We start from the raw sequence: 11,881 nt of genomic DNA, 5'->3' as shown, positions 1-11,881 counted from the left end.
TCCATATTTATCATTAGGACAGATTTTTTTTAAATTAAGTTTCTTTCAGTTTTTGGGCCTTATTCCAAAGCAATATATGCTCATTAAAAAAACTAGAGGAAAAAACATAAACCAAAAGGGAGGAAGAAGAAATAAAGTGTTGGTAGTCACATTAATCAAGAGACAGTCAGTGCGAGACTCTTGCACTAATGTCTTCCAGATAATTTTCACTGCATGTGACATAAAAATATACTTTGTGGATCAACTTGTGAAAAACTTAATATTCTGTTATGAATATCCTTAGTTTCTGTATAAGAAGCGAACTTGTTGAGCATGTAAGTGGAGCATGTGGACCTCTTAGCTATTGCAAACAATCCCGAGGCAAACATTCAGAAATGTATGTGCATCTGTATGCGCAAGTGCAGCCTTGGGATATATTTTTCCAGAAATCAAATTTTCCCACCTCATATAGGTTGCTGTTTGTCTTATTTTTGTTTGAGACATCTAATTAAATAGCAAAATGCTTAAACTTTCATGAAATTTTCAATTAAGTAGTGAAATAAGAATACAAATTGTGAGAAAGATTTATGACAGTGATTGTCCTTGCTTCATAAGGATTTTCCAAGCCCAAACTGGGTATCAGAATCAGAAGGAGTCAGGTTATAGGAGAGAGGTGGACTCTAGCATTTACTTTTAATTTCTGAATGTGGTACCTACTTGCAGCTGTTATTACCTTGGGCTCCTTTTTGAGCTCGGTAAAACTCCACGTCTTCACATGAACCCTCCCCCCTTATGATTTGGCTCCTGCTTGTCTTTCTTGTCTCAGCTCTCAGATCCCCTCTGCCCTCAATTTTAAGGTTCAACCAGACTAAGCAACTCCCCAGGCCTATCCCTGCTTTTTCCTTTGTCTAGACCAGCCTCCACTTCGGCACCCCACCCCCACTAACTCTCCAACACATACCTAAATAATTAGCACTGGTCATTTAGGGCTCAGGTCAGACAGCACCTCTTTGAGGAAGCCCTACTGGACCATGCCCTCCACACTCATGTGCCTGTGTACACACCAACACACACACACACACACACACACACACACACACACACTTCAGTTTGGGTTTGATGTTACTCTTCCATTGTGCCAGGAAAACTGTACTTTCACTGTCATTTGTACTCTGAATATTGTAATGGGAGGACTTGTTTCCCTCACCTGTTCAGGCTTTAGCCTATGTGTTCTTCCAGGAAGAGTGCTAGTTCCTATGTATTTCCACATCCTCAATAGCTACACAGAGCGTGGAAGCTGTGAGCACTCCAGGAAACTTTCTAAGCCAGTAAAGAATAGATGAAGGAGTGTAATCATCCCTATCTCACAAATGTATTGGTGATCATAGGGAAGAAGGTAAGTGGAAACTTCTGGAATAGTATCAGGACAGGAAATCATGTCTCAAAGTTTCAAAGGTAACTGACAGCAACTCTGTGAGAGAGCTGTCCTGAACACTTGAGATGGTCTGTGTGTGAAGATCTGGAGAACCTTTGTATTTGTTTAAGTCTGCTGTAAGGTGAATTTTGTCATTATTGGAGGACTCTCCTAGGACAAAGGACCTCTTGTTTAAGACAGCTAAGCCCAGTGATTAGTGGTAAGGCACAAAGCCTAAATGCTTCCAGGGCCTGGGGTCAGCTCACCCAGACAGACCTCCCCCTTGGGCCCCACACCTGGGACCCAGAAGCAAAGGAGGAAGTGGGGAATGAGGAAGGGAGGGAAGGCAGCAAAAGAGAATGGAATGAGATTCTGTATGGGGAATAATTGTAGCTTTTGCAGAGCAGCTGTGTTTAGAAAGAGACAAGCTATACATCAGAGTTCCGTAGCCCCCAGAGAAGTGCCTCCCTAGTGCCTGTCACCTTCCATTCTTTCGGAGCAGCACAGCCTTTGGCAGCTCTTCCCAGGGGTGCCTTGCCCTAGTGCCTCATTGGCCAACTCTGTGCTCCCTCCTGGGGTGCAGATGAACTCAAAGGGTGGATCTCTCAGCAGCAGCAGAACCGGTCTAGCCAACTGTTTCTGCAGTTCTGATAGTGTCGCACAGGGCTGCAGAGCGGCACCTTGGATTGCAAAGGCTAGTACTGCTCTCTGCTGCTGGGCCGGCAGGTTTCAGGCCATTTTAGAAAATGGCTGGACCAGTCTTCAGCCACCTCCTAGGTGGTGGTGCCCCTCAGGCCATACCCTTTTGACCCCAAGGCATTGGACGGGGTTCAGTGAGTTTTCAGAATTTCTCCTTTCCTGATTTGTAGTTGACAACTTCATTGTTTCAAGGCACAAGTTAAGACTAAGCTCCTAAGAACGTAACATATTTCTGATTGTGACATGTTGAACAATGATGCAAATCTGGGGAAACTGGCCTTTGAGAAGAAAGAGAACAAGTCTACAGAATCCAGGGAACTCCTGCTCTCTAGCAAAGCAGCTCAAGTTGCAGGGTAGGGAGCCCCCTCTGGGATCTCTAGCAGCAACACACAAGACAGGCCTTGGGCTGGGATGAAAGGTGAAGGGTAGGAAGCCCCAGCTAACTGAAACTTCACACAGATCCCCACGAGTACAGACTTGAACAAACACCCAACTGCCACCCACCTGGCTCTAAAGCCTGCTCCTCAGTTGCCTCCCCCATTGCTTCAAATGTTCTTGGGCTTGGTTCCCTCCTCCTTTCAGCTGTGGGGATGGCAGGAGAAAAGAAAAGAGGCAGGGAAAGGGCGGGGGCGGGAGGCTGTAAGCCAGGCCTCTCTGATGGCATAGCAAGGCAGCCTGGCAGCCAGGTGACACAGAAAATAAGGGGCCCCCAGTGGGGTGGAATGGGTGGCACCCAAACCACACTTGGCCCATTGCTCAGCCTGGCATTTGGCCAGACAAAGCACAAGCACTTTCTTTCTTTTGCATTTCAATTTATGTCCCAAATCAACAAACATTCAGATGTGAAGGACAGAGCAAATTCAGTTTAAAGGGAAGCATTCATCAGGCAGCGTAGGCCCCCTGCAATGAGGAATAAATCCTCTGCAAAGAGGCAGCCCACGTTGGCTGGGATGGGTCCTTAGGATTCCAGGATGATCTTTCTGAGCTGGTTTAGAAGCTCCTTCCCTGGATCTTCTATGTGAAAGCAGGGGATGGTGGTGAGCCGATCTGTTCAGACTGTTGGTCCTTTGACAAACATTGATTAAATGCTCAGAGTAGGATAGGCCACTTGCAAGTAGAGATTACATCATGAAGTCCTGGAAACCAAAAAGCTTCTCTGCACGTAAAGCAATCACACTTGAGTAAGACTCTTCCCTAAACAAAGATCAGCCAGCATTTTGCACCTAGGTAGATTGTGGCTTGAGCCCTAAACTCAATTTCTGACTTAAATAGCAACAGGATCTTAGATGTCAGTCTCTCTATGCCTTAGTTGACATGATTGTTAAAAGTAGAGAAAAACGTAATGTTCTGGGCCTCATCAACTTGGAATCCTGCTGCTTAGACATACGTATGTAGAGGTACTTATATAGCTTGCACTTGTTCTTTTATATGTGCTCATTTGTAACAGACTCGAGGTGTGAATACTAATATTATCCCCATTTTTTACCGGAGAAAGCCCAAGTTACAGAGAGGTTATGTAACTACATTACATTTTTGAAACTCACTTATTTGACTTGTGTGAGAATTGTGTGGGATTCTGCATGCAAAATACAATTAGAACATAATCTGACAGTAGATACTATTCAAGATAATTAGTCAGTAAAATTGTTTTAGAAGGTTGCCATTCTCTGGTTAGTGACCTTGGGGTAGTTTATACTGTACTCAAATGCAAAAGTTTGGGTTATTTTCACTGGCTTTCTCAAAGGAAATCCTATAATATTTTAGGTAACTGTATACAGTTATTATGGACCCTCCCAGATTAATGATTCTGAGAGAAAAACAAAGTCCCTTAACCCCACAGACAGGCAGGACAAATGAACCCCAATAAGTCCCACTGACCTGGGGGAGCACAATTCTATTACCTGGAGATAGGATGCAAAATCAGGCATTATCAAAAAAACTCCAGGGCTGGGGCGTTAGCTCCATGATCTGTGTACCTCCTTGGCAAGTGCAAGGACCCAAGTTTGATCTCCAGTACTGCATACCTTGTGAACCCCAAAGAAGGGCATGGTGGTGCATGCCTGTAATCACAGCACTGGGGAGGTTGAGACAGGATGATCACTACCAGTCCATAGTGAGACCCTGTATTTAAAAAAAAAAAAACCCTCCAAGATGAAGGGGAAAAACTGTTCCATGTTGGTTAGTAAAGTGTAGAAATAGAACTCTATTAGCATGGGAGAGAGAACTAACAAGCTTTAAGTGTCAGCTCTATCAGGAATCTTATTCCTGCAGTCCCATTTATCTGCACAATGGTCTCCTGGGGTGGAGAGCACGACTGCTCCCATTTTACTGATAAGGGTACAGACTTAGAAGGTGAGTTAAACCTTTTTGAAATCTCACACCTTACAATTGTTGGAGCTGGAATCAACAGTCAGGTCTGCCTGATCCCAGATGTGTTTCTTTCCATATCCGTAAAACTAAAATTAAACTGATCAATCCGCTCCCAACTTTGTCTCTCCTATTGTGGTCTACCTCTTCGTGGCTAGACACCTCAGCTGGAAGACTGGTGATTATCCATCTGTCTTCTCATTTGGCTCCCTTATCCAAAAGAGGGCCATATAATGGCTGGAGAAATTCTACCTTATCAGTATCTCTTTTCTTCCTCCTTCCTATCTTCACCATAAACTAAATTCATATTTTGTAAGAGAGAAAGATAGAGAGAGCTGTTCTCCCCTCCTTGGTGTTTCTGTGGATTCTTTGGCTGGACTCAGTAACCCAGTTAATGCAAGCTCTGATTAACAAGAGAAAAACATAAATTTTGAATTAATATCACACCTACAGGGAGAACTTCACAAAAGGCGGAAGTCGAAAGAAATGACCAAAGCATGCTACATTTCTAGGTTTTAGATAAAGAAGCATAAATTTATGAAGAAATAACATGACAAAATACTATGTGTTATAGCCTACTAAAATCTAGGTATATCACTGAGATATAAGTGGGGCGCATATAAAAGCTGGTAGGAGATAAAGCTTACTTCAAAGAATGTTTATTCAGGTTCACTGCAGCCTCAATTACCAGTCTTTGATGATCTAGGCTATTTTGTAAACTGTATGTGAAGGACACCCCTCCTGAAAGAATCTTTATAGCCTACTGTTTGTAAAGAAATACAGACCAAGTGGCCCTTTCTGAAGTTACAGTTCTCAAAGTGATTTTGCCTTGAAATAATCAATAGAGCAATTTGGGATATTTTGAGATGCTATGTTCTTAACTCCTTCAACCCCAGTCAGGTTAGAATATTAATGTTTGGATCAGAAAGTCATTTGACCACCTAAAATTGGAGCCACTAAACTTAATGTCACTATCCAGATTCTACCTGACATCTCTCACACTTATGTATTTCATTAAATCACCACCTCTTGGGTGAGTGAATACATCAATTAGTAAATCTGTAGCAGATGCTAATGTGTCCACTTTGAGTTATGCAAATCTTTTATTCATTGTTCACCTTCAGGATAAAGATCAGACTTCTTAATACACAGAATACACTTCCTGAATAATCTAGCTGATGATTTTATTTTATTCAGCTTTAATTTCCAACCACTTCCCATCTGTAAGGCTGTATTCTTCACTCTGATTGACCTTTTTGTTCTTTGAAAGGATGTGTTATTTTTTGGCTATTGACCTTTATACATTTATTAGCATAGATCCCCATTCTTCCCTCCTATAATCTATCTTCCACCCTTCACTATCTTAGTTCCTGCTACACATAACTTAAATAATTTATTCTTGGTGAAATTTCTCTTAATGCTTTAAGTCTAGTCTTCTACAGTTGTCAGAACTAAGGCTTGGATAATGTCCCCAAGGGCCTCACAGATTATAATTGGCAAAGTCAAATTTATCCTGGCTTATCAGACTTCAGATAAACTTTATCTCATTTGTATTACTCCTCAAATGACTCAAGGAAATCAAAGGGATGAATGATTGGCCCCAGATAACACAGCTAGACTAGTGCAATTCTGTAGCCCCATTCTTGGCACAATGTATTATAGGAAAGCAGTTCCTCTTACAAGCGATGGTTGGAAAAACAGTTATCTAGTTCAGCAAATAGCCAAATTAAAAAAGATCCCTCATCACTACAAACTGAAAGAACAAATTCCTGAGCAACCATCCCTGGGGTAAATATCACCACTGATAAAAGAATACAGCACTAGGCACTTATTTGCTCTTCTATCTGGCTCAGCCTTGATACTGCCTCAGCTCTCTTTTGAGCAAATGAGACCTAGTGGCCTTTATGATGGCCTCCCAAAGGAATCAGGCGAGCTGACTTAATCACTTTCCTGTCACCGAGATGCAATTTCTGACATCTCCAAACTACAGAAGAGGAGGTTTATTTTGACTCCTGATTTTTAAAGGACCCAGTCCATAAACTCCAATGCGGGGAGGGCCTGGTGGAAAGATATAGTGGAAGAAAGTGGATCACATCATAGAGACCAGGAAGCAGAGAAAGCAGGGAGGAGGCAGGCAGACAGGGAGACATACCCTTCTGGGCCCTCCTACAGACCTGCCTCTTCCTTCTAGACCCCGCCTCCCACAACACACTCAGCTCTGAACTCTTCAGTGGATCATTCCACTGATGAAGACAGCACCCTCAGGAGCCAATCACCTTCCCAAAAAGTCCAACCGCTGAACACATGAGCCTTTTGCAGAACATTCTAGATCTAAACTGTCACATGGACTATGTTCTTTGTGTAATTACTGCAGCGCTAGCACAATCACTTAGCAATCAAGTAAGTATAGGCATAGAGCTATTTCACCCTCTTGGTTTTTTTGCTCTAGAAATGATCAAAGCGAAATAAGGGGTCTGTATATTTAGAAACAATGATTCCTACAAAGACAGCAAGGAAGCAGGGAAAGGGAGCCAGATGCCAGACGGAAGTGTGTAAGTATGGTTTAATAATATTCTCCACTGAACCTGAGACAGAAAGCTCTTGGCAAAACTAAATTGCCCTCTGAAGACGTCACCACAACTGATGTGTGGGAGGGGATGGGGTGTGTATTAGGGAGATTCATAGAATAAAAACCTAACCTTCAGGGCCTGCCAAATATCTCAGCGGATTAAAGCGCCTGCAAACAGGCTCAGGGGCTTGCCGTGCTGGCACCGCCGCTGGGGTGCGCTGAGACAGCAATTGAGACTGGGCGGTGGCGTGCCCCTGTAATCCTAGCTCTTGGGAGGCTGTAAACACGCAAATCACTAGAGTCCGATCTAGTAGTGAGACCCTGGACACTCTGTAGACACTTCCCTAAAATACAAAATAAATAAACAAACAAACAAATAAATAAATAAATAAAAACCTAACTTTCTCTAAGATCTCAGAAAGCCTTATCTTCAGTCTTATTCTATCAAGAAAATGCCCAATCCCCATGTTGAAGAAGAAAAACTGAGTTTATCCTAAACCTGTAATTAATTTTAAGTCCTTACCTTATTCTCTTTTTTTTAATTTTTTTTATTTTTGCATGTGTGTGTGTATGTGTGTGTGTGGCCAGCTCAGCCCACCAGGGGGCGGGGCTGGCTGGCATGTGGTGCTGGGGATTGAACCGTGGTCCATGTGTTTTGCTAAACTTGTTGTAAGTAGGTGCTTCAGACCACTGAGCCATCTCACCAGCCCCCTTACCTTATTCTCTTCTGCCTCTCCACTCTCATCATCATTCAAGAAATCCCTCCTTGATTGTCTAAGTTAATATTGTCTGTGTGAAGAGCAGCACTAAACACGATGCTGATATATGATCAGTTGTTCAAAATCAATATGAGGGCTTGAAAAATTAAGGTTAGTTGTGCTAAGTTTATTTCATCATTACTTTTACTTTACTATCTACATTTCGGCCGTTTTGGAGTCTGTGCCTATCCTGCAACCCCAAAGTGAATACTCTTGAAAAATCTTAAAGCAAAAGGTTGGCAATATTTCAGCAAGCTTGTCTATAAAGATCAACATACAGTGCCTCAGAGCACAAATATGCAAAGAAACCTTAAACAGGATGTCTTTGAAGCCAACCATCTTTGTAGTAATCAAATTGAAAATATTAACAAATTAAAGAGAGACAACCACACACACACACACACACACACACACACACACACACACAGAGCGCCATATAAACCATGCAATGAGAAAGAAAAGTATCACTGACGGCCACCTCGCAGTGCCCAGCTAGGATTTCCCAGACAGACTGTGCCTTTGCTCAAGAACTTAATGCAAGGGGCCAGGGAGGTGGTTCAGTGGAATAAGCACTTCCCTGGCAAGTGCAAGGGCCTGAGTTCAATCCCCGATTCCACTAAAAAAAAAAACAAACCTTTATGCATATGGAAGCATCAACTGCAGGCAGACAGGGCCAGGTACATGTTGGTCTGATGAAATCTGTTAACTAAATAAAGTAATAAATCAATGACTGAAAGATCCTGGTGCTTTTGTGGAGATGGGTGCATGAAATATTATAATCATATATCTGATTCCTCTGACATCACTTGGCTTCCTATAATCCAAGAGAAGGTCTCCATGTCCCTAATCCCACTGTAATGGTGACAGTGTCATCCCGATTTACAATCAGTTTCTGATTTTAGTTCTTGTTAATTGCTGACAAATTGCCTCATAATCTGAAGGCCTAAGCCACTGTCACTGAAGGTAGGGCAAGGATTCTGAAGTTCAATTAACCTTCCCCAGATGACATTGCATTATTGTACATGAGTATGTGTATGTGTTTAACTTTCTGTAAAATCAGCATGAATACTTGGGCATCCACTATTCTTCCTCATGTGGCAAATGATTTTTTAGAATCTTACCTTGAAGGACAACTCTTCCTAGGGATAATCCATGCCTCCTGCAACTTCGGTTAAGTTTGGTATCAAAAGCCCCTGCATGTGACTTTTCTCAGCCACCAGTGAGTGGTCTTCATAATGATTCCAAGTGCTTTTCCATCCTATTTAGGATGCTAATAGTAATTTAAAAAACCACATTTTAGGTTGCTTTTGTAAGCATTTGAATTGGTAAAAAAGTTCATGTCAGGCGACTTTTGAATTCTAGGGACCCGTTTCCCACATGACTCTTCATTCATGGAAAAAGAAGGAGGATTTACTAATTAGCTCACAAGAATCATTGGAAGCTCACTGCGTGTGAAGCTGTGTGTCTTTTGGTAGCAACAGAAAATAAACAGGGTGCGAGAGGTGCATTTCAGGCCTAGATGGTACCGAAGGAAGAGTGCTCTGGATAAAACTGAATGCGGAGGAAGACACAACTCTAGATTGCAAGTCCCTGCTCTGAGCCTATATGCTGCATGGCCCTGATCACTTAGGCTCCCGGAGACCCCCATCTCTCAATTTACTTTGATTGATTGATTGATTGATTTTTTTTGGCGGAACTGGGGATTGAACTCAGGCCCTTGTGCTTGCCAGGGAAGCGCTTATTCTACTGAGCCATGTCCTGGCCCCTCTTAATTTACAAAACAGCAAAAGATCTTTTCCCTACCTTCTCTCATAGGGTGCAATGGAGGAGCTCATGAACTAAAGGATGTGAAATTGCTCTGTGACTTCTCATGTGCTATCCACCAGTGACTCGCTAACACTGCTGTCATCATCATCACCATCTTAACGATGTTTACTGTTGCTAAGGAGAGAACAGACCTGCGCCTGACTTGATGCTAAGTCACACTCCTGTCCCCTCACAACAAAGCTGCCCAGAGTACTGCAGCAAGTGCTATTGCCACTCTCACTAACACCATGATTGCTACTTTCGGCGCAGCCTTCCACACAGCAAAAGGGAGCAGATGCCTTGACACCCGAATTGCTGGGTATCAAATCTCTCCCATTATCTTTCCAAGGAACACAGTGTATTTGCAGCTGGAAAGAGACAACCTGATTTGAAGCCAAGTCATGCTGGCTTCAAGTTGCAGGAACTGGCTCTTCGGAAGGTAAATTTTCAAAGGCCACCGCACTGTGCTCCCCACTCTCCGTTTAATTGGATCTGAATTAGAGCTGCACATTGAGAAATCTCTTCTGTCACTTTTGGTCAAAGATTTCTCTTTGAGCCTCTTGAAATATCTATTAAAAACTTAGCCTAAAGCAGTGTCTTTTGAATACCCACCTCAGTAATTCAGTACTGGAACACTGAGCGTCCACCAACATCAAATGGATAAATTACTCAAAAGACATTTTCCGCCCTTAAATATAGTTCCAAGAAAGAATAGGAAATGCCTCATACCTCTAATGGAAGTTATTTGCTACAAAAACAAATCATTCAGCTCCGTGGACCTAGAAATGCCTTTTGCACATAAAATTGAAAGGAAGAGACAGCAAAACAGCAGCTGAATTCATGAAGTCATCACCCCCAAAGCACATGAATCAAATAAAAGTGATACACTCATTTGAAAAATGGGCTCCTCACATACCCAGCATTATGGCTGAGCTACAGTAGTTGTCATTTCATGTATAAAAGTAAACAACCAACATTTTGTATGAATTTCCAAGAAAATGAACTATTTGTTCCTTCTTAGTAGCTAATGTAAATATCAGAGGAAATAGCAGTTTGGGTTCCAATAAAAATGTGGAACATTTCAAAATGCTCATACATAAATCCTGACATCAAAATGTACGTATTTTAAGATGCTGGAACATGAGCACCAAATGATGTGCTTAATACATTTGTTCTTTCATGAAGAGATGAGGCATAATTGTATGCAATCATCTTGTAGCTAGGAATTATATTAAGAAGTTTGAACCATAAGTACTAAATCAAACTAAAGCGTCTCTTATCCTATTTTTCCCTTTCATCCTTGTCATTACTTTCTGGAGTTCTCGTTAGAACTGCATAATTCTACACCCTAGAGCCGATGGGTTTTCTTCAGAGAAAGAGAGGAACTTGTCCTTTTTCCTTCCACTCAGAACTACAGTTCTCTCCTTGAAAATGCTCAGAGGGTGAGAGTCACAGATAAATCATTTCTATGGACAATATCTTATTGGGTAGGAGATCTAAAGTACTACTGCTTTGCCTTTTCATAAATACTTAGCAAATCTTTAGAATCTGTTTTCACCATCCTTTAAGAAAAAGACAACATGTTCTAGAAAAAAGGTTAAACGGAAAACATGAACTATGTCGTGATATTAAGGACAGATTTCTTTTCCATCGCTAAAAACCACAGATCTCCCGCATACGCTCCTAAAGAAAACATAACATCGCTGGCTAATGGGCTGCCCACAAATGACCATTATTGAATGAATAATAAAGGAATAATAGCAATGTGATTTTCACTTACATCAACCACAAAAATCTTCTGGGAGTCATCCAAAAACTGCACTTTTAAATGTAGCATCTTCGGAGCGGCTGTGGGGCTGCGAGCAGGCTCAGAGTGCTGTGGGTGCTGTGACAGGAAGGGGCTTTCTCCAGCAATCTCACTCCCAGCTGGATGCGGTGCACTCAGGTCCCCCCCACCCTCAGACAGGCGTCCCCACTTTCCGCAGGGCCCACTGCTCTTTGTGAGAAGTGATGCGCACCGGAGGGCGTTTGTGCTGTCGAGTGCTCGGATCCGCAGCATCTGCACAACCGTCCCTCCGGCCCACATCAAAGCCAACTTGGGTTCCTTTCTGGGAAGAAATAGAAAACAGACAAACAAAAACAAACACAAACCCAAAGTGCTTGAGACTTCCGAGGCTTGTCTTTATTTCACAGGTGCACAATTTGGAAACCCTACATGGACTTCGATAAACTGAGAATTAGACATTTTTAAAAGTAAAAGGATTAGTTGGTCCTTATTTTACCAGAAAC

General features: G+C 42.3%; 1 protein-coding gene across 2 annotated transcripts in view; it reads right to left on the bottom strand.

Annotated features, from left to right (window-relative positions):
- The window catches only part of Frmd7 (FERM domain containing 7), a 52,217-nt gene extending 40,608 nt beyond the window's left edge, over positions 1 to 11,609 (bottom strand). For both annotated transcript variants that reach the window (XM_004634491.2, XM_004634492.2), the window contains exon 1: positions 11,373 to 11,609. In XM_004634491.2, coding sequence (XP_004634548.1) covers positions 11,373 to 11,429 — 57 coding nt within the window. In that variant the 5' untranslated portion in view covers positions 11,430 to 11,609. The remainder of the gene's footprint in view (positions 1 to 11,372) is intronic.
- Positions 11,610 to 11,881: the final 272 nt, after the last annotated feature.

The sequence above is a fragment of the Octodon degus genome, unplaced genomic scaffold (genome assembly GCF_000260255.1).
Source record: "Octodon degus isolate 3935 unplaced genomic scaffold, OctDeg1.0 scaffold00063, whole genome shotgun sequence".
Lineage (NCBI taxonomy): Eukaryota > Metazoa > Chordata > Mammalia > Rodentia > Octodontidae > Octodon > Octodon degus.
This window is presented reverse-complemented; position numbering and strand designations above follow the sequence as displayed.